The 24,588-nt window shown below is 68.5% G+C and overlaps 2 protein-coding genes across 10 annotated transcripts in view; one reads left to right on the top strand and one right to left on the bottom strand.

The window, feature by feature from the left end:
* RAI1 (retinoic acid induced 1) overlaps window positions 1-11,221 on the top strand; it is a 75,145-nt gene extending 63,924 nt beyond the window's left edge. For all 7 annotated transcript variants that reach the window (XM_083799569.1, XM_083799565.1, XM_083799568.1 and 4 more), the window contains 4 exons: window positions 1,062-6,636; window positions 8,193-8,286; window positions 8,555-8,604; window positions 9,045-11,221. In XM_083799569.1, coding sequence (XP_083655695.1) covers window positions 1,078-6,636; window positions 8,193-8,286; window positions 8,555-8,604; window positions 9,045-9,059 — 5,718 coding nt within the window. In that variant the 5' untranslated portion in view covers window positions 1,062-1,077 and the 3' untranslated portion in view covers window positions 9,060-11,221. The remainder of the gene's footprint in view (window positions 1-1,061; window positions 6,637-8,192; window positions 8,287-8,554; window positions 8,605-9,044) is intronic.
* Window positions 11,222-11,588: 367 nt separating this feature from the next.
* Window positions 11,589-23,178, bottom strand: SREBF1 (sterol regulatory element binding transcription factor 1). 3 transcript variants are annotated; one of them, XM_083799572.1, is made up of 19 exons: window positions 22,962-23,178; window positions 18,674-19,072; window positions 18,309-18,490; window positions 18,073-18,207; window positions 17,765-17,983; window positions 17,562-17,676; window positions 17,251-17,465; window positions 16,579-16,783; window positions 16,021-16,205; window positions 15,114-15,375; window positions 14,815-14,981; window positions 14,446-14,614; window positions 14,250-14,358; window positions 14,061-14,170; window positions 13,830-13,962; window positions 13,524-13,686; window positions 13,031-13,216; window positions 12,813-12,924; window positions 11,589-12,587 (listed from the first exon to the last, which is right to left on the bottom strand). In XM_083799572.1, exons 1-19 carry the CDS (start codon window positions 23,065-23,067, stop codon window positions 12,364-12,366), a joined length of 3,396 nt encoding a protein of 1,131 aa, XP_083655698.1. In that variant the 5' UTR covers window positions 23,068-23,178; the 3' UTR covers window positions 11,589-12,363. The 3 variants fall into 3 exon arrangements, with proteins under 3 accessions (XP_083655698.1, XP_083655696.1, XP_083655697.1); XM_083799570.1 differs by having other exon boundaries at window positions 18,067-18,207; window positions 22,962-23,177; XM_083799571.1 differs by lacking the exon at window positions 22,962-23,178 and adding an exon at window positions 19,925-20,102 and having other exon boundaries at window positions 18,067-18,207.
* Between the last annotated feature and the right edge of the window lie 1,410 nt (window positions 23,179-24,588).

The raw sequence follows: 24,588 nt of genomic DNA, 5'->3' as shown, positions 1-24,588 counted from the left end.
CCAGATGTCCCCCAGCTCTCAGGCGTGGTGCTGCAGGGCAGGGCGATGCAGCATGGGGCAATGCAGCATGGGGCGATGCGATGCAGGGCGATGCGATGCGATGCAGGGCGATGCGATGCAGGGCGACACGCTGGGAGCCGACGCGGGGCGATGCAAGGCGAGGCGCTGCAACGCCAAGCGATGTGATGTGAGGCGACACGGTGCGATGCGATGCAGGGCGATGTGAAGTGGTGCAAAGCCAGCTGCTGCGATGCAGGGCGATGCGATGCGAGGTGACGAGATGCGGTGCAGGGTGACGCAATGCTAGGTGAGGCGGTGCAGGGCGATGCAAGGCAAGGCAAGGCAACGCAGGGCACTGCAAAGTGGTGCAAGGCAAGGCCACGCGATGCAGGGTGATGCAAAACAATGCAAGGCGAGGCGAGGCGACGCACAGCGATGCAGTGCGAGGTGATGAGGTGTGATGCAAAGCGATGCAAGGCAAGGCGAGGCGACGCAGGGCGGTGCAAGGCGAGGCGATGAGATGCGACGCAAAGACGTGCGAGGCAAGGCGAGGAGATGTAAGGTGACGCAAAGCAGAGCAATGCAGTGCGTTGCAGGGCGATACAAAGCGGTGCGAGGCAAGGCACCGTGATTCAGGGCAACGCGAAGCAGTGCAAGGCAAGGCAATGCAGGGCGATGCAAAACGCTGCAAGGCGAGGCGAGGCGATGCGGGGCGATGCAATGCAAGGCGATGAGACATGACGCAAAGCGATGCGATGCAAGGTGAGGCAACGCAGGGCGATGCGAGGCGAGGCGAGTGCAGGGCGATGCAAGGCGAGGCGAGTGCAGGGCGATGCGACGCAGGGCGATGCGATGCAGGGCGATGCGAGGCGAGGCGATGCGGCGCCGGGTGCCGCGATCCAGGGCCACGCGAGGTGACGCAGCGCCAGCGAGGCGCTGCCCCGGCAGGCGAGGCGATGCCCGCGGTGCCCGCGGCGCAGCCCCCTGCGCGCGCGGCCGTGCTCCCCGGCCCGCCGCGGCGGCGGTGCTTCATTTGAATTCTCGCCTCTCTCTCTTCGCAGATAACAAGCCCGCGCCATGCAGTCCTTTCGAGAAAGGTGTGGTTTCCATGGCAACCAGCAGAGCTACCAGCCGACTTCACAAGATACATCACGCCTGGAGAATTACAGGCATCAAAGTCAGGCAGGGCCGAACTGCGAGCGGCAGAGGCTGGTGGCGAAGGAGTACTACAGTCAGCAGCAACTGCCGTACTCGGGCTACGAGAACAGCGCCGTGGAGAAATACCACCGGGGAAACAAGCAATTAGCGGGGCAGCAGCTGCAAGGCAGGCCGGCCTTTTCCAATTACGCCGTGCAGGAGAACAGCCCCTACCCGGCCCGCTATTCGGGGGACGAGAGCCTGCAGGCGTGGGGCGGCCAGCCGCAAGCGCTGCCCGGCGGCGTGGCCAAGTATGAGGACAGCCTGATGAAGAAGACGGCGGCGCCGGCGGGCGGGCGGCCCTACCACGAGCCGGCGGCGGCGACCCCGCTGCCCTTCCGGACTCACTTCCAGCAGCAGCAGCAGCAGCAGCCGCCCGCGCTCCCCTACCCCAAGCTGCAGCGGCAGAAGCTGCCCAACGACGTCTCCTCGCCCATGCCCTTCCCGCAGAGCCCCCATTTCGGGCAGCACTCGCAGTCCTTCCCCGCCTCCTCCACCTACTCCTCGGTGCCGGGGGGCAGCCAGCCGGCGCACTCCTACAAGAGCTGCACGGCGCCCTCGGGGCAGCCGCCGCTGGAGCGGCCCCTGGGCAGCGCCGCCAGCCTGGCCCCCGGCCCCCGCGTGCCCAACCTGCACGGCTACCAGCCCAACCGCATCGGCTACGAGCAGCCCCCGCAGCCGCCGCCGCAGCCCCCGCAGCCCCCGCCGCCGCCGCAGCCCCCGCAGCCTCCCCAGCCCCAGCCTCAGCCCTTGCAGGGGAGGCATCACGCCCCGGAGACCCTCCACTACCAAAACCTGGCCAAGTACCAGCATTACAACCAGCCGGGGCAGACCTACTGCCAGGGCGACGCGCCGCCCGTCCGGACGCCGGAGCAGTACTACCAGACCTTCAGCCCCAGCGCCAGCCACTCGCCGGCACGCTCCGTCGGCCGGTCGCCGTCCTACAGCTCCACGCCGTCCCCGCTGATGCCCAACCTGGAGAACTTCCAGTACAGCCAGCAGCCGCTGAGCGCCGGCGCCTTCCCGGCCGGCATCGCCGACCACAGCCATTTCATGCCGCTGCTAAACCCCTCTCCCACCGACGGGACGAGCCCGGATGCTCAGTCCGGGAACTGCAAGAACCTGCCGAAGGAGAAGCTGCCCGAAAACCTGCTGTCGGACCTGAGCCTGCAGAGCCTGACGGCGCTCACCTCCCAGGTGGAGAACATCTCCAACACCGTCCAGCAGCTGCTGCTCTCCAAATCGGCCGTGCCCCAGAAAAAAGGCATCAAGACCCCGGCAAGGACCCCCGAGCAGCTCAAAGGGCAGCACTGCAGTCCCGAGAGCAGCACGTACTCCGCTGAGCAGGTCGGGACGCCCCTGTCCGACCCGCTCAGCACCCCGCAGTCCGTCCACGCCGAGACGCAGGACGCCGACTATCTCAGCGGCTCGGAGGACCAGCTGGAGAGGAGCTTCCTGTACTGCAACCAGAACCGCAGCCCTGCCCGCGTCAACAGCAACTCCAAGGCGAAGCCCGAGTCTGTGTCCACCTGCTCCGTGACCTCCCCGGACGACATGTCCACCAAATCGGACGATTCCTTCCAGAGCATCCACGCCAGCCTGCCCCTGGAGACCTTCACCAAGTACGTGACCAACGAGCGGGACTGTCCCCGGCTGCTCCTCAGCGCGCTGTCCCAGGAGGAGCTGGCCTCCGAGATCATCGTCCTGCAGGACGCCATCAGCGAGAAGGGGGACAAAGCCTGGGCCAACTCGCCCCTGTTGAGCAAGGAGGCCACCAAGTCCCCCTTCCAGCTGGAGAACCACCGGCCGTGCCTGGACTCCATGGTGAAGGGCGCGTGGCCCAGCCAGGGCGACTCCAGCACCCTCACCGAGCCCCTCAAGCTGGACAAGGCTTCGGGGGGCAGCGTGGGGAAGGACTTTGGTGAGGAGGTGTACGAGGGTCCCCAGGTGGAGTTTGCGGCCACCGAGACCAAGGACTCACTCAAGGATGCGGCCCCGCTGGCGTTCAATTCCAAGCCCAGCATCCCAGCTGCAACTTCCAGTGCGGGGGCCTCCAGCTTCAGCTGCTACTCGAACACCACGGCCAACTCAGTGGACTCTGATAACGCCATGGAGCACTTCGAGTGGCCGGAGGAGAGCCTGGGTGAGGCGTGCCTCAGGTGGAAGGAGCTGGGGTCGGGCCTGCAAGCCTCCGACCTCCCCAAGGGCTTGTTCCCCAGCAAAATGGTGGGGTCCTGCAAGGAGAAAAAAAATGCCTGCGGCTTGGATCTGTGCGACGGCGAGCAGCCGGCCAAGAGCGAGTCGGCCCGGGACTTTGCCCAGCAGGCGATGGAGGAAGAAGAGGAGGAGACGCTGACCTACGACGAGGCCACGAAGGCAGACAGCGAGAGGTGGCTGCAGGACACCCGGCACTGCTGCTCGGCCGGGGACTTTGGCGAGATCCCCATGATCTCGTCGCCGGAGCTGAAGGAGTCGGACCTGGAGGCGGAGGAGTACTCCTCGCTCTGCGAGCTGGCGGGCGCGGAGCAGAAGTCGGTGCCCTACGACGCCTCGCCGCCCAAGCCCCCGGAGATGCCCGCCGTGCTGTCCGCCAGCGAGGTGCCCGTGTCCGCCGAGGAGACCGTCAGCACGGTGGAGAAGGAGGGCTCAGCGCCCTCGGCACGCCTCTCCGGCCAGTCCGTCATCCTGCTGGGACCTGCGGTGGGCACGGAGACCAAGGTGAAGAGCTGGTTCAAGTCCTCCCTGCCCCACATCCAGCCCGAGGAGAGTGACGGAGGGGAGAAGCCTCACCCGGAGGTGGCAGACTCCGAACCCTTGAAGCAGCAGCTGGTGCCCGAAACCGTGCTGGGGAAGATGGAGCCTGTCTCACGGGGCAAGAGCCTCCGCAACAAGAGGGTCCACTGCCGGCTGCCGGAGGGGGACAGTGCCGGCAGCGTGGTGCAGAGCCCCTTCGATGAGCTGCCGGTGGCGTGCATCAGGCTGGACGGGCAGGTGGAGATGCCGAGCAAGAACGCCCACAGCCAGATGCCCAGGTTTGCAGCGGAGGGCTTGCCAGCACGCATGTGCACCCGCTCCTTCACCGCCCTCGCCGAGCCCCGCACCCCGGCCCCGCTGGAGGGGCTGAAGGTGCCGGTGCACCAGGAGAAGCTGGGGAAGAAGCCGGCCTGTGGGGTGAAGCAGCGGGTGGCTTTCAAAGCCAGGAAGCGCAGCGGCCGGCCAGCCCCTAAAGTGGTCCAAAACGCCGGCGGCGATGCCACCCTCCTGGTGCCCAGCTTGGTGCCGGCCGAGGAGGCAGCGGGGCCGACGCCGCCGGAGGGGGATGCGGTGGATGTGGGGGAGAGGGACCAGCGGTCGATGATCCTGCGCTCCCGGACGAAGACGCAGGAGGTTTTCTACACCAAGAGGCGGCGGGGCAAGCGGGCAGCAGATGTGCGGCTGAAGAACTGCAAGGCACCCAAAAAGCTCATCTCCAACAACCACCTCCCGCCCGCCTTCAAGCTGGCCCCCCCGGGCAGTCCCCACAAGGAGGGCAAGGTGGGCGCCCGGATGAAGCTGCCCAAAGCGGGGCCGGGAGTGGGCGGCAAGATGTCCGAGCGGCCCCTGCACTCGCTGAAGAGGAAGTCCACCTTCATCTCCCCCATCCCCGCCAAGAAGAGGAACCTGGTTCTGCGGAGCAACAGCGGCGGCATGAAGGAGGAGAAGCCCGAGGGTCCCCCCAGCCTCTTCAAGAAGATGCCTGTGGCCAAGAAGGTGAAAGCTAAGCTGCCCCCCAAGAGCCCCGGTGAAGCCGTCCCGAAACCCCCCCTGCCAAAGGAGGCCCCCGACGTCTGCATCAAGATCACCTCCCGGGCGGCCTTCCAGGAGGCCACCAAGACCAAAGTGCTGCCTCCCCGCAAGGGCCGCGGCCTCAAGCTGGAGGCCATCGTGCAGAAGATCACCTCGCCCAACCTGAAGAAGTTCGCCTGCAAGCCGGCAGCCACGGCAGCGGCGGCAGCGGCGGCAGCGACGGCAGCGGCCACTTACGGCACCTCCCTGAGCCCAGCGGGGGCAGACCGGGAGCGGGCGGTGAAGCACGGCGGCGTGGCCCCGGCGGTGGGCGACGTGCGGTTGCCCAAACCGGCGGCGGCACAGAAAGCACCCACAGCACCGTCAGCCGAGCAGTTCTGCCGAAACCCCCACGGCAGAGCGCTGAAGGGGAAGCCGGGGAGCGGGAAGAAACTCTCCGCCGACGGCTTCCAGGGTGAGACCTGTGTGCCGGCCATGGTGGCACAGCCCGGCTCGGCGGTGGTGGCCAAGAACATGGCGCTGCTGCCCAAGAAGAGGAACCGCAAGGGCAAAGCGGCAGCGCTGGGCATGGCCAAGGCGCCCCTGGGCCCCGCGCTGCCGCTGCCACCCCGCGAGCGGGTGTCCGGGCCAGGTGGCGGGGACGAGGCGCCGCGGGAGGGCAAGAAACCAAAGAGCGAGGAGAAGGAGGCGGGGGGCGGCGAGGGCCCCGAGGGACGTGCGGCGGGCGGGCCGGCGCGAGGGCCGAAGCCGCGGGCCAACCACGCCAACTACAACGGCTACTCCAAGCGGCAGCGGAAGCGTCTGGCCCACGGCAAGGCCAAGGCGGTGCCGTCGCGGTGCAAGAGCCGGGGCAAGCGGCGGCGGCAAGCCCAGCAAGCGCCGCTGCTGCACCCCGCCGAGCCCGAGATCCGCCTCAAGTACATCTCCTGCAAGCGGCTGCGGGCCGACAGCCGGGCCCCCCCCTTCGCGCCCTACGTCCGCGTGGAGCGGCGCGGCGAGTTCACCACCGCCTGCACCGTCGTCAACTCGCCCGGCGACGAGGCCCGGCTGCAGCGGGGGCCCGCCGGCACGGCGCCGCGGCCGCGGGCGGCCCTGCCGGCCTCGTCCACCATGCACCTGGGGCCCGTGGTGTCGAAGGCGCTGAGCGCCGCCTGCCTGGTCTGCTGCCTGTGCCGAAACCCCGCCAACTACAAGGACCTGGGGGACCTGTGCGGGCCCTACTACCCCGAGGACTGCCTGCCCAAGAAGAAGTCGCGGCTGAAGGAGAAGGCGCGGGTGGAGGGCGAGGAGGCCGGCGCGGCGGAGCGCGGGCCAAAAGGGACGGAGAGCAGCTGGGCGGCCGGCGGCAAGCCGCCGAGGCCGGAGGGTGCCGCCGAGGCCGCCAAGCAGAGCTCGCTCCGCTCCAGCCCCCGGGGCATGTTTCGCAGGCTGCAGAGCTGCTACTGCTGTGACGAGAGGACAGAGGGCGAGGAGGCGGCCGAAAAGCCCCGGAGGCACGAATGTAACAAAGCCGAGTCCCCGCCGCAGGAGCCGGCGGGCGACACGCAGGAGCACTGGCTGCACGAGGCCTGTGCCATATGGACCGCTGGGGTTTTCCTGGTGGCGGGGAAGCTCTACGGGCTGCAGGAGGCCGTCAAGGCGGCTGCCGACGTGGTAAGAGCTCGGCCGCCCGCCCGGCACGGCACCCCGGGGTGGCGGGGTGAGCCCTCCCACCCGTAGAGGAGAGGCCGTGAGGGGGAACAGAGGGGATGGAAGGTGTCAGCGCCTCCAAACGGGTCACGCAGTGCTCCCGCTCTGTGAGCAGCACCGTGTGGCATGGCCGGAGCAAATGGAGGCCGTGGCGCGGCTTTCGGCCCACCCCAAGGTGGTGGCGGCCGAGCCAGCCCCGCGTGCTGCTGGCAGCCGGCCCGCCAAGCAGAGTCGGGCTGGTCCTGGAGCCGGGTGCTGCCCGCATGCCCCGCGCCTGTCCTCCCGGTCCCAGCAGGGCCTGGGGCTCAGCCCTGCCAAGCTCTTTGCTGGAGGCGCTTGGGCTCTCCCCATGGGCTCGGAGGTGGCCCAGTTAGGAAGGCCGAGGCAGACGAGCCCCAGGGCCCTTTACACAGCGGGTCGCTGTGCCGAGCGCTCCCTGCTCGGAGCTGGCTGCAGGGCTCGGGGCGTCCCCAGACAACAGCAGAGGCAGGAATAAGCAGGAGCAGCCTCCCCCATCGTGTTCTTGTAGGGCTGAAAGCCATTCCCACGGCTGCTCCTTTGGCCGGGGCCCTATTCCCAGCCATACCCCACCGGCAGCGCACTGTGCAATGCGGTCACCAGCACCATGGGAAGCCCCCAGCACCACAGCCCCAGCACCCTGACCCGCACACATAGCAAACCGAGGGGTAAGGGTGTGTTACTGCCCGGGAGCAGGGGAATCCCCCAGGATACATGGCTGCAGGGGGGCAAAATTAATAGGGCTGGTCAGCAAGCTGCCGGGCATTACAAGTCATCCTGGGAGACTGGGGCTGGTGTTCGGATGTGATGAACCCAGCTGCTTCCCAGGAGATTTGTGCTGCTGCCTCCCTGATAACGCCTAAAATCTTCCCTTTTAGCCTTAAAATGGTTTTATGCTGTCATGCCGTGCGGTGGCTCCAAGAGGGTCGGACACAGCCCTGCCCTGCTCCTTGTCCAGCCCGCGAGGAGCATGGGGACACTGGGAGAGCAAAATAGGGAGGACGCTGCTGGGACACTGCCACGGGGACATGGGGTCTTTGTGCCCTGCAGAGGCTGGGCAGGGACCTCCAGCACGCCCCTCGTTGCCAGATATGGGGCTGGACAAACCCAATCCATCGTCCCCATGGCATGGCTGTCCTCGGGCTGCCACCCTCCCTGCCTGTGCCAGCAACAGGGACGGGGCAGGAGCGGGGACCACCAGGGTCTTCTGCTCCCGCTGCCCCCGAGCCATGGCACGGTCACGTCCCTTCACCTCCACACCTCCTGCCCTGTCTCTGCTTTCAGTATTTTCCACCCAAAAAGGGGGTGGCTGCGGCTGATGGCGTGGGACGGGCTGCGGTGAATGGGTGCCGGAGGGAGGATGCTGCCAGGGTGCAACTCGGGGCAGCAGCAAGGACGCCGGTGCCTTCGGGGCTTCTCACCTTGGCGCTGGGCTCTGACGAGGTCTCTCTGTCTCTCTGCCTCTCTCCCTGCCCGCTCCAAATTCCCGGCTGCGTGTAAAGAAGTGCTCGAGCTGCCAGCAAGCGGGAGCCACGGTGGGCTGCTGCCAGAAGGGGTGTCCCCACACCTACCACTACGCGTGTGCCATCGACACAGGTGAGCCCTGCAGCGGGGACAGGGGCGTGGGGACCCCGCCAGCTCCCTCTGACCCGGCTGAAATCGGGGCCAGGGTGGGCTGGTGGCTCCCCGTGGCGGATGGCGATGTGCTGCTGCGTGGTGTGTGCGTCCCGAATTTGGCCGGTCTCAACCAAAAACTTCGTGCAAATGGTGCGGCTCCTCTGGACGGTGGCGAGGAGGGGGCTGCGTCCCTGCTGCTCCTCGGGGACAGCTGGCAGCCCCCTGACAGGGCCTTCTCTCCTCGCAGGTTGCTTGCTAACCGAAGAGAGCTTCTCTCTGCGATGTCCCAAACATAAGGTAAGCCCGGAGCCCTCGGTGCACCCCCAGACGTTTCGCAGCCCCTGGGGAAGGCAGAGCAGCTTTCATGCCGTGTCCCCACCCACGGGGATGCCCCGCTCCCTGGCACAGCCCCACGGGGCATCACGGGGTCCTCGCTTCCTTGGGGACAGCAGGACCCCCATGGGACCCTCGATACAGGGGCTGCACCCCCCCAGACTGGTTTTTATGGGATTTTATCCGCTTGCCCTTAACCCTGAGCTTTGGGGGGGGTGACAATTTAAAACCTGTGCTAAAAGCTCGTCCTCCGGGCTCAGTGTTTTTTGCAGAGGGGGGGAGCAGGGCTGCATCCCGATGGGGACATCCCCGCCAGCCTGGGGACAAGACGGACACGTCCCCCGCCATGTGCCGTGTGTCCCCCCCCCCAGCCCCATTAACCCCCTGTCCCCTTGTCCCCGCAGAGGCAGCCCGTGTAGCGGCGCGGGAGGCGCAACGGCCCCCGCCACCAGCGAGGGACCCGCGGGGGGTGGCAGCGCCACCGTCCCCAGCACGGAGCCGTCGGGGGCCACCGGAGGAGCGTGGCCCCCGAGGCGGGCACAGCGCTGCCGACCGCCCCCCGCCTCTCTCCCCGGGGCACCCCCTCGGGCGGGCAGAGCCCCCGGGGTGGAAGAGCGGGGCAGGGGGCACGGAGCCCCCCCGGGGTGGCGTGGCGGGGTCACCGGCCCCGGTGACATCCGTATGGCGAACACAGAGACTGCTCCAGGACTACGTGAGCTGCACAGGGGTGGGATGGGGTTGGGGGGGGGGGTGTGGGGTGGTGGGGAGGGGGCGGGGGGGGGCCGTGTACGAGGGGGTCCCGGCGATGTTGTCTTACTTCGGGGCCGCCGGACCCTGCGTGGGTCCCGGGTCTCCGTATCTCACACTGATCTGATCTGAGATGTTGCCTTCAGCAAACCTCATGGTGTCTGTCTGTATATATGTGCGCGACGGAGAAAAGAAAAAAAAAAAAAAGGAAAAAAAAAAAAGGAAAAAAAAAAGAAAAAAGACCAAAAAAAAAAAGAAAAGAAAAGAAAACAACAACGGCCTGCTGTTTGAAACACCACTTTGCTTTTTCCGTTTCGTTCTTCCATCTCCTGCCTGCCCTCTCCCCACCCTGCCGGGCACGGCTTCCCCAGGACGGGGACAGCGCTGTGCCAGCCCTGCGCCAGCGGCCGTGTCCCCACCGGGGCTGCCCCAGCCCCGATTCCGCCCTCCTCCTGCCCCGCGGGGTGCTGGCGCTGCTGGGTTGGGGCCGCCAGGTCCCCGAAAGGCCACCCTCCTTCTGCTCTGCCTCGCCGAGACCTCGGCTGCTCTGCTTGCTGGGGACGGGCTTTGCTCCCTGCGCTTGGGCTCAAACCCCAAAGCTCTGGGTGCAAGTCCTATAGCTCTGGGTGCAAACCCCATGGCTCTGGGAGCAAACCCCATGGCTTTGGGAGCAAACCCCGTTGCTCTGGGAGCAAACCCCAAGGCTCTGGGAGCAAATCCCATGGCTTTGGGAGCAAACCCCATTGCTCTGGTGCAAACCCCGAGGCTCTGGGAGCAAACCCCAAGGCTCTGGGAGCAAACCCCATAGCTCTGGGTGCAAACCCCATTGCTCTGGGAGCAAACCCCAAGGCTCTGGGAGCAAACCCCAAGGCTCTGGGTGCAAACCCCATGGCTCTGGTGCAAGCCCCATTGCTCTGGGAGCAAGCCCTGTGGTCCTGGGTGCAAACCCCGAGGCTCTGGGTGCAAACCCAGATTTTTTTCAGCCGGGTGCAGGTGGGTGCAAACAGCCCAGCAGCAGCTCCCGCTCGGCAGCACCGGTCCCCACTGGGGTGGGCAGCGATTCGGCTGCCCCAGCCCACCCCGCAGGGACGTGGGACGCCGCGGGGAGGGACGGAGGAGACCCTCGCTTCCTTCCGCGTGGCGCTGGCTTGCCCCTCGCCGCCGGCTTCCTCCACTTTGCTTCTCCTCCGGGCTGCTTCAGGAGGCTGCCCAGGGCGGCTTAACCCCAAATCCCCGTCCTAAAAGGGAAGCGTGAGCTGCCCCCAGCGCCGAGCATCCCACGGGAAGGGGGCAGCGCTGACCCCACACCCCCCAGCCCCATGTCCCGGCCGGCTGTCGCGCCCCCCCACCTCCATCCCACACCCAGCCCTCACCCTCAAGGTTTGCTGGCCAAGAAATGTCTGTCGTTTCGGCAGCCTGCCTCGGACACGGGAGCGAAAAACACACATTAAAAAAAAAAAAAAAAGGGAGAAAAGAGAATAATAAAAATAATGAATTACAAAAGAAATTAAAAAAAAAAATGGTCCGTGTCCCTGGCAGTGTTGCCTGAAATCTGGCTATTTTTAGTGACATCTTGTACATATGACTGTAAAATGGTAAACCGTGTGTATTATATATTGCCTCATTATATAGTGTATATATATGTATACATATACATATATATAATATATATGAAGACTGTAAATGTTAAGACTAGTGTTCTTATTAGTATATTGCTTCACACTGAAGATTGTGTGTAACAAGCTGTTTCTAAAAGATGTTTATTTTCCTTAAGAGTAAAAAAACAGGTCATTGCATTCAGAGCGTCAATAAAGATACAACGATTGTTTTGGAAGTACGTGGCGCCCTGCTCGTGGCCTGTGTTTCTCCGCGGGCGCCCGGCCGAGCGTCCCTCTGTCCCCAGGTGCCCCCCCCCCCCCCGGTCCAAAGGTCTCGCTGTGGGGTTGGGGTTTGGGGGGGGGACCTTGGGGTATTGGGGGGGAGCAGCTCCGGTGCTCCCCATGCATGTTAGGGGAGGAAGGGTGGGTTTGGGATGGCCCCATCCCTGTCCCCTTTGTCCCCCACCCCATCCTGTGCAAGGAAAGCGAGACCCCGCAGGCTGCCCACCCACCCGGGGGGGGCTTTTTGCCCCAGCCCGGCTCGGATTGCCCCCCCCCAATGCACTATCAGACCCCACGCCCCCAGTCCAGCACACAGCGGTATAAATAATCAGCTTTAATTGTCTGTACAAAACTCTCCAACTATGAAAATACCGTTTAAAAAGGCGAGGCGAAGGGGGGGGGGGGGGGGGAGGTGCTGGGGTGTGGCGGGGGGGGGGGCTATGTACAAGGTGCGAGCAGCGAGGGGACTGGGGGCACCCACCAGCCCCCCCACCCCGGGGGAGCCTCCCCTTCTCCAAAAGCGCTCAGAGCTGGTGCTTGGCACCGGCTGCAGCAGCTCCAAACTGGGGGGGACTGGTCAGTGCTGGGGAGGGACTGGGGGGGGGGGGGCCCTCTTTCCTACCACGGGCACCACCTGGGAGACAGACGGTGCCACCATAGCTGCCACCACGGGGCAACCCCTCCTGCCCTCCCCTGATGGGGACAATGCCGGGGTGTCCCCCCCGGGGCTTGGGGACCATGGAGGGGGGGGACGGGCAGGGACGCGCAGGGGAAGGGGGGCGAGGACGGGCCCCAGCCCCGTGCCAGGGTGCTGCGGGGGGTGGGGAGGGGGTGGCGGGCAGCGGGAGGAGGGTGGCCGAGCACCCCCAGTGCCATGCAATACTGTGACAGTGTCACTAGATGTCCCCACGTCCTGGGGACACGCGGGGAGCACCCACCGGGGACGGTGACGAAGGACGGCACCCTGCCGCTCCTCCTCCCCGACGCCTCCAAACCCTGAGCCCGTCCTGCAGCGGGGTCTCCTACCCGGGGCGAGGGCTTTGGGGTGACCCCGTCCCCCCCCGTAACCCCCCCCCCCAGGCACCCCGTCCCCCCGCTATCCCGAGGTGACCGTGGTGCCGCTGCCCAGCTTGATGATCATCTGCTGGCAGTCGTGCAGCGTGCGGCGGTCGCCCAGCTTCTCCAGCGTGCGCGCGGCCTCGGCCAGCATCCCCACGCGCTGCCCGGGGGCCGAGAGGAAGCTGGGGGGCAGGTAGCAGCAGGCGAGCAGCAGGGCCTCGGCGTGCTCCCGCGGTGTGGGGTGGCTCTCGGGCTCGCCGGCTGCGGGGACAGAGCGGCCATCGGTCCCTCACCGGCCCCTGGGTTCTCCGGATCCGCTACGAGGCTATTTGGGCACCCCGGCGCGGACGCCAGCACCAAAATACTGGGGGAGAAGCTCCCCTTATCCGTGCTATGCCCCCTAAACACGGCGGTGGCGAGCAGCGGGGTGTCCCCATGGGGTACCCAGCACAGGGGGGGGGGGTGCTCCCCAACGCCTTCACCCACCTGTTTTGCTGCCCTGCACCCCTCTCCTCCGCAGGCTGCGGTCCAGCAGCTGGTGGGTCCGCGTGGGGCTGGCGCGAGCCATCAGCCTGGCGGTGGCTTCGTGCAGGAACACCTGGGAGGAGGAGGAGGAGGAGGAGGAGGATGGGGAGGGTTGGGGGTGCACCGTGCACGTCCCCACGGGGCTATCTGAGGCCGGAAGGGGTGGGGGGGGGTCTCACCCTGCGCATGGCGGGCCGGAGGGTCTGCGCCAGGCGCCGCAGGCTGCTGAGGTCCTGCTGGAAGCCGCGGAGCTCCAGGGCGGATGCCTGGTAGGCGCCGCGGAGCTGCTGGCTGGCGCTCATCTGCTGCTGCCACAGGTTGGTGCGGGTGACGAGGAGCAGGTCGCACAGCAGGAGCTGCACCGCCTGCAGGGGGATGGAGGGGGGGGGGGACGGGGACACAAGGGGGAGCGGGGGGGGCAGTGAGCGGGACAGACGGACGGGGCGCACCCCGACACCCCCCTCCCTCCCCCCCGTGGGCGGGCGGCGCTGCGCGGGACCCCCGCCGGGCTGCATGGCAGGGGCATTGCACTCCCAGTCTGACACATGCAATGCAACTACAATGCACCCCCGCGAGGGCCGGGGACGCCTCCTGCATATCGGCAACCCCCCCCCCCCCCCCCCCCAAAAAAAAAACCCGCTCCCAGAGCCCCTCCGGCCCCCCCAGCCTCACCTTGTCGATGGTGCACTTGGGGGGGCTGCTGAGCTCCAGGCTCTCCCGCAGGCAGCTGCTGGCCTTCTCGCAGTGGTTCAGGCTGGCCTGGCTCCCGTCCTGCTTGCTCAGCATGGCCCGGACGGCCTTGAAGGAGTGCAGCGCGGCGCGGGGCAGGGGCTTCCTGCGTGGGGACGGCGGGCACGGTGACCGCGCACCCCTCGCTGGGCACGGCCGAGCCCCCTCCAGCAGGCGCGGGGGCTGCAGCGACCCCAAAAAGAAGGGGACACGGGGGAAGAGCTGGCACCCCGCACCCCCAGCACTCACTCAGAGCCCTGCAGCACCCGGGGCATGGTCTCCACCAGCGGGTAGAGGCGCTCGGCCCCCTCCTCGTCTCCCTGCAGCCAGTGAATAACGGCGCCGATGACGGACGCCCACCACTTGGACACGGGGTCGGTGCCTGCGGGGCAGAAAGGGACACGGGAGCGGGGCGTCCGCCAGCCCACGGCCCCGCTGCCCCCCCCCCCCACGCAGCACCCCGGGGGACGCCGGCCTCACCTGTCACCGCCGCCAAGCCGCAGCTGATGGAGGGCGCGGGGCCGGGCGCGCCGCTGGCGTCGGAGCAGCCGTTGAGCAGCTGGAGGTACTCCAGCGCGTCCGAGAAGCGGCTGGTGGGACAGCAGAGGGGAGCTGAGCGGGGCTGGACCCCGGTGAGCAGAGGGAAGGGGTGCCCAACCCGGTACTCACCCCTCTCCCTGCGCCGCGGGGCGGCCGGGCTCGGGCATGGCCACGCAGCACAGCGCCTTCTCCAGGAGGTGCTCGCGGAAGAGCTGGGTCACCTGCGCCAGCGGGTCCACTGCGGGACGAGAGGGGTCGTCAGCCCCCAGCCCGCCCGCAGCCCCGAAATGGCTGGGGGGGTACGGGATGGGGGTTGAGGGGGTACCTGGGTTGCCGGCGGAGCTGTAGATGGTCTCCCTCGGGACGCCCTTGACGGCCCAGTCGCCGTCCACGAAGAAGCGGTGGCCCAAGGGGTGGCAGAGCCACTGCATGGCCGGGGGCACGGCCCCGCCGTGGGACAGGGCCACGCGCCGGGCGCTGCAGAGGAAGGGGCGCTGCGGGGAGAGCACAACATTGGGGCGGGGGACAGAGGGGGTCCCGACACCAAGCCCCGCAGCGGGGGGGGGGACGGGCGGCCACATCGAGCCACCGGGTCCCACGGCACAGGTGGGGACGGACACACCACCGGGCACCCCACCAAGCCCCCCGAAGGCAAATGGGGCCGTCCCCCACCCCTTGGTCCCCCCCAACTCACAGCCAAGAAGTGGAAGCAGCGGTGCAGGCTGGCCTTGACCCGCAGGGCGGCCGCCACGTAGATCTCAGCCAGGGCGGCCACGGACACGGCATCGCCGGCGCACTCCGCCAGGTTGACGGCGCTGAGCGCCAGGTTGATGGCCAGCAGGTGCCCCCCAGCCTGCTTCCCTGCGGGGACCCCCGCCGGGCGGGGAGGTGTCAGCGGGTGGCTGCGTGACACCCCCTCCCCCCTCCCCCCAAAAAAAAAACCCTCCGTGCCCTCCCCACCCCCAAGACCCATCCCCGTGTCGCGGCGCCTACCGGCGAGGTGCAGCTGGTGCAGGCGGTGGTACGCCATGGCGGCGTCGCGGGCGCTCTGGCGGACGTGGGCGCGGGGCGGGGGGTCCGGGCGCAGCCCCCCGGCGCGGGCGGCCAGCCAGCGGCCCACCCAGAGGCGCTGCAGGAGGTGGCGCAGCAGGGTCCAGAGGAGGCTGCACGCCAGGTCCCCGTGGGAGGCCGGCAGCGGGCGGCCCAGAGCCCCCAGCGCCGTGCGCAGGTGCTGAGCCCCCTGCGCGAAGTCGCCCTGCGGGGACCCCCCCCCAAAGGGGCATCAGCACGGGGAGGGCGGGGCCAGGGAGAGGGGCGGGGCTGGGGGCGGGGCCAGGATTTGGGGGCGGGGTCAGGTTTGGGGGCGTGGCCAAGTTTTAGGGGCGTGGCCAAGTTTTGGGGGCGTGGCCAAGTTTTGGGGGGGCGTGGTGAGTGGAGCCTCGAGGAGAGGGGGCTGGGGGAGCTGCGGGGGGCGTGGCCAAGGAGGGTGGGGGCGGGGCTAACGAGGGGCGGGGCCAATGAGGACGTGGGCGGGGTCAGGGGAGGTGGGAGGGGTCGGGGAAAGGGGCGTGGTCAGGAGGTGGGGGCGTGGTCAGAGCAGGTGGGCGACGAGGGCAGGTGGGTGGGCTGAAGTGGGCGGGGCCACGTGGGTGGGCGGGGCCATACCGGGTGTGGGGGGTGGGGCCAAGGCGGGTGGGCGTGGCTAATAGCAACGGAGTGGGCGGGGCATTGGGAAAGTGGGCGGGGCAATCCAGGGAGTGGGAGGAGACAGGGCTGGGGGAGAGGGCTGGGGGCACTGGGGGGCAGGGCCATGGTGGGTGTGGCCGTGGTGGGCGGGGCTTGGGGCAGTGGGCGGGGCTTGGGGCAGTGGGCGGGGCTTGGGGCAGTGGGCGGGGCTTACCCGTTCGAGGTCGAGGTCGGCCTGGCGGCGGTGGCGCCAGAAGAGGACGGAGGACTCGGAGTGCGGGGGGGTGACGGGCTCCCCGCAGACGAAGAGCCGCACCACCGCCCCCAGCACCAGCGCCGCGTTCAGCCCCCAGAACACCAGCGTGGGCCACAGCCACTGCGACCACCCCCACGGCTCCTCTGCGCGCGGGGACGGCGGTCAGCGGCCTCCACCCCCGTGGGGCCCACCCCAGCGGCCTCCACCCCCATGGTGCACAACCCAGCGGCCTCCACCCCCATGGTGCCCACCCCAGCAGCCTCCATCCCAACGGTGTCCACCCCAGCAGCCTCCATCCCAATGGTGCCCACTCCAGCGGCCTCCACCCCCATGGTGCCCACCCCAGCGGCCTCCATCCCAATGGCCTTCACCCCCAACCCAACACCTTGCACCCCAACAACCTCCAGCCCACCCCAACGGCCTCCATCCAAAGCCTTTACCCCGGCCACAGCATCCACCCCACCCCTAACCCAACAGCCTCCATCGCAACGGCCTCCACCCCGTGCCAGCACTTACCCGCGGTGCCGGACTCGGCCATGATGCTCCTGCCAGGACCCGCAGTGCCCGGGCTCCCCACGGGGGCCGGGGCGCTGGAGCCCCGCAGCAGGGAGGCCAGGGGGTTGAAGGAGAGGCAGAGGAAGACGAAGGCGCAGAGGGCCATGCGGGAGCGGTCCAGCATGCCCTGGCTGCCGGGCGAGGGCAGCGGGCGCTCCTGCTTCACCTGCGTGGGCAGAGCCTCCGTCAGCCTCGGGAATGGGGCACAGGGGGACAGAGCACGGGGCACAGGGAATGGGGGACAGAGCATGGGGTTCAGGCCGTGGATACGGGCACAGATATATGGACACGGGGCATGGCGATGGGGCAGAAGCGTGGGCATGGAGTATGGGGTATGGATAACAGGTCATAGGCGTGGGGTATGGGTATGGACATGGGCATGGCATGGATTATACAGGGCATGGGCACGCAGCATGATGATGAGGCACACGCACAGGGCACAGGGCATGGATATGGGGTACGGGGCACACACACAGGGTCCATAACAAGGGCGTTGCATCCCCTGAGTCCCTCCCTCCAGCCCCACATCGGGCAAGCAGCACCCTAAGGGAGAAGGGCCGGGCTCCCACGCCAGCATCCCTCTCGCTTGGCTCCTGGACCCTGGGGACCCCCATCCCCGGCACAGCCCCGCACCTTGCCGTGGTCGCAGAAGGGGCTGTCGGGCTCCGAGTCGCTGCTGCTGTTGCTGCTGCCCCCGCTGAGCGAGAGGGGGCTGCCGCGGGAGGGCGAGCCCACGTCCGAGGGCGGCGGCGTCAGCATCTCCATCACCTCCGCCTTCACCACCTCCATGGGGGCCTCCGCCTTGGCCCCCCCGCTGCTGCAGGAGGCCACCAGGTCCTTGAGGGACTCTGCGGGGAGCGGGGCAGGGCTGAGACAGGTTGGGGTGGGGGGTGGGTGGGGGGGGAAGGACCCCAGCCAGAACCTGCCCACCCTGCGGCACTCACTGCTCTTCTGCACGGCCATCTTCAGGCTGAGGTTCTCCTGCTTCAGCTTCTGGTTGCTCTGCTGCAGGAAGCGGATGTACTCGATGGCCTTCCTCAGGATCGCCGACTTGTTGAGCTGACGGAGGGCAAGGGGGGGCTCAGCCCCGCTGCAAGCAGCCCCCTCCCCACCCCAGCCCCGGCCCCGGCCCCGGCCCGGCTCCCACCTTGGCCTCGGTGCCCACCACCAGGTCCTTGAGCTCCACGATCTTGTCGTTGATGGAGGAGCGGTAGCGCTTCTCGATGGCGTTGTGCGCCGTCCGCTTCTCCCCCTTGCTCTGCACCAGCGCCGGTTTCCCGCTGGGCGCCAGCCGGTTGATGGGCAGCTTCTCGGCGTCCACCACCAGCGGCACCGTGGCCAGGATGGTCCCTCCGCTCACCAGCGCCTGCGGGGAGGCAGGGAGGCATCGGCGGGGGGGGTCCCCGAGCGTCCCCAGCCCACCCCGCAGCCCCCCGCGGGGGCACCTACCGGCACCTGCAGCGGGGCCGCAGTGCCGCCGGCGCTGGTGGCCAGGGAGGCGATGCCGGAGGTCTTGGCGCTGCCGGCGTCCGTCTTGACGGCCGTGAGCAGCAGGGAGTCGGCCTTGATGAAATGGGGCTGCAGCAGCACCTGGGGGGGTGTGTGGGGGGGTGGTCAGAGGGGCTGGGGTGCCACCAGACCCCCCAACCCACCCCCACCCCCACGTGCGCAACCCTCGGTTCTGGGCTTACCGGCACCGGCTGGATCTGGGGCGAGACGGGCTGGGGGGTGGCGGTGGTGGCGGCAGGGGGGGGCCCGGGGGCCAGGAGCTGCTGGGGTGCCACGCTCTGCACGGGGCCGGGCAGCGTCGCCACGGGCTGGACCGGCTGTGGGGTGGGCAGGGGGCTCTGCCCGGCCCCCCCGGGCTGCACGGCTGGGCATGGAGCAGAGGGAGGCGTTACGGGACCCCCCCCCCAGCACCACAGCCTCACTGGGGGGCACCCCCCTCCAGCTCCCAGCCAGAACCCCCCTCACCGAGCCCCCTGCCCAGAATCAGGCAGCCCTGACCCCCCTCCTCCCTATAACACCCCCCCACCATGCACCCCCAAATCCTCACCGGGGAAGCCGTGCTGGTTCTGGAAACCCACCAAGGGCTGGGGGCTGAACTGGCCGGGGGACGCAGGGACGAAGCTGGGGGGGGCCAGCATCACGCCGGGCTGGGGCTGGCTGCTGGGCACGGCCGACGGCTCCTCCTTCACCCCCGGGGCTGTTGGGGGGCCGGGGGCAGGCAGGAGAGGGGCAGGGGGCTGCGGGGTGAAGGCTGCCAGCCCCGGGGGCCCCGGGTACACATTGCCCGGGGGGGCGGCGGGGGGCGGCTTGCTGGGCCCCAGGTAGGTGCCGAGGGTGCTCGGGGCGGGTGGGAGCCCCGGGGGCACGGTGCTGTCGGGGGCACCGAAGGGAGAGTCAAACAGCCCCGAGAAGTCATTGTCTGGCGCGTTGATCAGCTGGAGCATGTCTGCAAAACAGCCCCCCCCGCGCCCCGTCAGCGGTGGTCCCGGACCTTGCGAGGGGTCCCCAAAGCCCCTGGGGGGGTCCCCAGCCCCACAGCGCTCAGCCCTGCCCAGTGCTTTGGGGAGGGATCCCCACAGCCAGGGGCTCTCTCCAGAGAGAAATTCCCAGGGAAGCGCCATGCCCTGCTCCCCCCGGGCGCTCTGACAGTGGGGAAACTGAGGCACGGCACCCACATGGCGGGGCTGGGGTGTGCCCCCCCCGGCTCAGAGGTTTCCAGCCCAGCCTGGGGGCAGCGAGGCTGATCTCAGCCTGTTTCCCAGTTCGGGGTGGGCGCAGACCACCTCATTCATTTCCCATACACCAGAAACCCCGACAGCCCCCACAGCAGCCCCCGTATCGGGGGGAGGGAGCAGGTTCGGGTGGGGACAGGGAGGTGCCGCATCCCGGAGCCCCCCACCCCAGTGCCAAGCGTGTGCACCCCGCTCTCCCCCCCAGCAGAGCGGCACGGCAAGCGCAGGGTTAAGCGGCACTGATCTCGGGGGTCTGCCCCCCTCACCGGGGGGCACAGACCCGGGACACCCCCACTGCCGTGCCCCAGCACCCCCACATCACCACACCCCACAATGCCCGCAGCGGGGTGCCCCCACTTGGGCACCCCCAGCTGAACGCACCGAGGCGCCCCAAAGCTGCCACCACCGGGATGACCCATGGGGTGGGGGGGGGGGTCCCACCGAGGCACCCCCAGACCCCAGGACGCCCCCACCGAGGCGCCCCACACCCCGGGGGCACCCCACGCGGCGGGAAGGGGCCGCGGCGAAGCCCTCCGGGGCCGCGGGGAGGACGAGGCCGGGGGTACCTTCCAGCCGCGCGGCCGGCGGGGTGGGCGCAGCCGGGGGGGTCTCCAGGCGGAGGCCGAGGCCTCCCCTCAGCCTCGTGCCGAGGCGGCTGGGATATTTTCAAGCCATTTTCTCGCCTCCTCTCCCCGCGGGGCCCTCCCTGCTTGCCGCCCGCGCCAGGCCTGGAGCGGGGCCGGCGATGGGGTGATGCCGACTCCGCCAATCGCCGCCCGCGCGCCCGCCGGCCGCCCCCAGACAGCCCCGCGGCCTCGCCAAGGTGAGCCCGGCGGGTAACTCGCGGGCACCCTGCCGGCACCCGCCGCGGTTACTCGGGGTCAGCCGCCCTTAACTCCTTCGCCGCGTGCCCCCCTGCATCCGTCCCCGGCACGCGGGGCGCCCCCTCGCACCCCCCTGCGCCCCAGCATCCCCGTGCCTGCTTCGGGGGACGGAGGAGATGCCCCGCAGGGTGAGGGGTCTGCTTTGCACAGCTCCAGCCCCCTGTAAGAAGTCAGCGCCCCTATTTGCACTGGGGGTCTTTGCAGGGGGCTCTAAGCCTCAGACCCCCCAGCTCAAGAGACCCCCAAGGCTCCCCCGTGGTGCAGAGGGGGGGCTCTCCCCTCCCACCCCAATACGCAGCCTCCAGCACCCACCAGGGGTTTGCATCCCGCGGCACCCTACAGGCAGCTGCCCCAGCCCTGGGGCTCTGCCCCCACCCCATTGTTTTGGGGGAGCGTGTGAGGCAGGGCTGCGCACCCGTGGGTCCTGGTGGGCGCAGAGCACCCGTGTCCCTGACCGCCAGAGGACCCCCAGGGTGGCCGCAGGGACCCGTGGCCACGTGGGGACCACAACAAACCCACAGGGGGGCAGGAGGTGGGGCAGATGGCCACGCTGCAGAGGGGCGTTGCAAAACCCTTTTGGCTTCCCCCTTCCCCAGCCCCACGCACGGCTGGGGGCAGCCCCACAGGGCCCCCAGAGCCCCTCAGCAGGGGGACAGCCCCCCACGTGGGGTGTCAGGGCAAGGCAGGAGGGCCGCACAGAGCCCCCAGGACCATATACATTTATAACAGCCCTTTACCAAAAATCTCTAGAAAGCCCTCCCATAAATACCACCAGCGCACCCAGCCCCTCTCCATGGGGTATGCGGGGCCAGGGGAACACCCCCAGGGGGACACCTTCACCCCACACCCCTGTTCCTCTGCTCCCCACGGCTTCCTGGGGATCGTGGCCAAACAAAACGGGGTGTCACGGGCGGTGGCTGCCCGCTGGTGACCCGGCACACCGTGTCAGCCCTGGTGCGGGGCCAAGGAGGGCAGAGGGGACGCCAGCGCGGCTCTGGGGCACGACACCCCGCAGCCAAGGTCCTCGCGGGGAGCCGGGCGGCAGGACGCACCGCTTCCCCCGGTGCTGCCACCCGGTTAAAGGTCACCTGGTTGGGTTCGGCGCCAGCACGGGGACACTGCGACGGCCCCGGAGAAGGGGCTCCCGGCACCGACCTCCCAGAGCGTCCCGTGGGCGCCGCGGGGCGCCGGGGGGCTCGGGCGGCCCCACGCCCTCTCCCCACCCCGCCGCGTGCTCCACCGGCTCGGCCGGTCTGTGCCGGGGCTGCCTCGGGGCCCCGACGCTCGGCGAGCTCAGCCGGGACGGGCGCCACGTGCTGCCAGCCGGGGAACCTGTTCGGTGCTGGGGCTGGGCTGGCTGCGTGCTGGGCATGGGGACGGGTGTGGGAACGGGGACGGGTAAGGGTGTGGGTAGGGGTAGGGGTAGGGGTACAGGCATGGGAATGGGAATGGGAACGGGTACAGGAACGTGCCCAGGTATGGGAATGGGTAGGGGTATGGGTACGGGTACAGTTATGGGTAGGGGTAGGAGTATGGGAATGGGTATGGGTATGGGAACGGTTATGGGAACGGGAACGGTTCTGGGTACAGTTATGGGAACGGGAATGGGAACGTGTATGGGTGTGGGACCGGTTATGGGAACGGGTACGGTTACGGGAACACTTACGGGGTCAGGTACAGCTCGGCGCTGGGGAGCGGGTCCCGCTGGCACAATCCCCACCCCACAGCCCTCCCCCACCAAGAGGACCCGGTACCGAGGGCTCCGGGCCCGGGGATGCTCCGCAGAGCCCCGGGGCCGCTTCTCCCCCCCCCCCTTCCACCCTTCCCTGCCCCCCCCCGCCCCGGGAAGCCAGGAGGAACGACCGGGAGTAACCCCGGCGGTGACGCTACCGCGGGGCGGGGCTGGCGGCGGCACAAGGCTGCGGGGGGGGGCGCCGGGGCTGCCCCGGCACCGGCACCGACCCCCCCGGGACGGGGAGGGGACAACCGGTACCCGAACCCCCCGGGCCGGGCACGGCCCCCCCAGGACGACTCAGCCCTGCAGCGACTCCGAGCCCCAAAAGCCCCAAATTCCCCCCCCCCGGCACCGAGAGCGGCCCCCCCCGGGCTGTGCTACGGTTCTCCGGCGTCGCACCGAGCCCCCGGTGTCGCACCGAGCCCGCTCCCCCCCTTCTCCGGTATTGCACCGAGCCCCGGCGTTGCACCCCCACGGCCACGCGTGGCTTCCCGGCGGTGCACCGAGCCCCGGGCATTGCACCGAGCCCCGGGCATTGCACCGAGCACCGGGTATTGCACCCCCCACGGCCACGCGTGGCTTCCCGGTATTGCACCGAGCCCCCGGTATTGCACCGAGCCCCGGCGTTGCACCCCCACGGCCACGCGTGGCTTCCCGGTATTGCACCGAGCCCCCGGTATTGCACCGAGCCCCGGGCATTGCACCCCCCCACGGCCACGCGTGGCTTCCCGGTATTGCACCGAGCCCCGGCCGCGCACCGAGCGCGCAGCCCCGGTCCCAGCCGTCCCCCCCTCCCGGTCCCAGCCGTCCCCCCTCCCGGTGCCCCCATATCCCCCATCCCGGTGCCCCCACGCCCCCCCATCCCCGTGCCCACCCCTCAATCCCGGTTCCCCCCCCCCCCCATCCCGGTTCCCCCACTCCCCCCCCGGTCCCGGTTCCCCCCCCCCCCCCATCCCCATCGCGGTGCCCCCGGCCCCCCCGCACCGTCGATGTCGCTGAGCAGCGCCGTGTCGATGTCGCTGCCCCCGGGCAGCCCCAGGGCCGGGGCCAGCCCGTCCAGGCTCCCGTCGTCGAAGGCGAGGGCGCTCATCCCGCAGCTCAGCACCGGCGGCGCCGCCCGGCCGCGGCCGCTCGCACCATGAGCGCCGGAGCCGCGCCGAGCCCGGACCTGCGGCCGGGCGGGGCGGGAGCCACCGGGGGGGGGCGGGACGAGGGGCGGCCCCGGGAACGGCCCCGGGAACGGCCCCGGGAACGGCTCCGGCAGCGGCGCCCCCTCCACCCCGGGACGCCCCCCCCACACACACACACACCGCGGGGTGCCCGCCTCTGCCCGGTGGCACCGGGTACCCCGGAGCGGGGTCCTGGGCAGCGAGTTCCTGGGCACCGAATCAGTACCTGGGCACCGAATCCATCAGTACCTGGGCACCGAATCCATCAGTACCTGGGCACCAAATCCATCAGTACTTGGGCACCGAATCCATCAGTACCTGGGCACCGAATCCATCAGTACCTGGGCACCGAATCCATCAGTACTTGGGCACCGAATCCATCAGTACCTGGGCACCAAATCCATCAGTACCTGGGCACCGAATCCATCGGTACCTGGGCACCGAATCCATCGGTACCTGGGCACCAAATCCATCAGTACCTGGGCACCAAGTTCCCGGGCACCCAGTGCTTGGGCACCAAATAAATATCTGGGCATCAAATAAATCAATACCTGGGCACCAAAAAGCTGGGCACCGAATCAATCCCTGGGCACCAAGTGCCTGGGCACCCAATGCTTGGGAACCAAATCAATACCTGGGCATTAAATAAATCAATAGCTGGGCACCAAATCGATCAATACCTGGGCACCAAATCAATCAATACCTGGGCACCAAATACCTGGGCACCAAATAAATCAATATCTGGGCACCAAATCAATCAATATCTGGGTGCCAAATAAATAAATACTTGGGCACCAGATCAATCAATCCCTGGGCACCAAGTACCTGGGCACCCAGTACTTGGGAACCAAATAAATATCTGGGCATCAAATAAATCAATACCTGGGCTCCGAATCAATACCTGGGCACCAGACGGCCAGGCACCAAAAAAATAAATCCCTGGGCACCAAGTAGCTGGGCGCCAAATAAATACCCAGGCACCAAATCAATACATGGGCACCAAGTACATGGGCACCAAATAAATAAATACCCGGGCACCAAATAAATAAATATCTGGGCACCAAATACCCCGGCATCGTGCACCCAGGGGAGCTTGGAGGGACACAGCGCAGCCGGAGGCTCCTTGGGTGCTCAGAGAGGGGGGGCGCTGGGATTTTGGGGGAGCCCCGAGTGTTTTGTCTCAGCACCAGGAATAACCTGGGAAAACGAAACCAACTGCGCCAGCAGCCCCTCCAAAGTTTGCCTGCTCTGCCAAGCGGGACGGAGGCTGCCCAATAATTAATTAAAGCTGGCTGCACCCTGAAATCCTCTTCCCCCCCCCCCCCCCGTGCACCCCTGTGCAAAGCGGGAAGCCCTGCGTGGGGCACCCCATGGCGGCGGTGGAGCCGTGGGGGCTCAGCCCAGCCCCGCTCTGGCCGGAGCTGCTCGGGTGTCTCAGCGGC

This window comes from Anser anser, assembly GCF_964211835.1.
Source record: "Anser anser genome assembly, chromosome: 15".
Classification (NCBI taxonomy): domain Eukaryota; kingdom Metazoa; phylum Chordata; class Aves; order Anseriformes; family Anatidae; genus Anser; species Anser anser.
This window is presented reverse-complemented; position numbering and strand designations above follow the sequence as displayed.

Coding starts and splice junctions, on each gene's coding strand:
- SREBF1 (XM_083799570.1), bottom strand. CDS start 23,067: ATGAGCGCCCTCGCCTTCGACGACGGGAGCCTGGACGGGCTGGCCCCG. Junction 17,466..17,561: donor GATGGCCGTGCAGAAGAGCA/GTGAGTGCCGCA, acceptor CGCTCCCCGCAG/AGTCCCTCAAGGACCTGGTG. Junction 16,206..16,578: donor GGCCGAGTCCGGCACCGCGG/GTAAGTGCTGGC, acceptor CCCCGCGCGCAG/AGGAGCCGTGGGGGTGGTCG.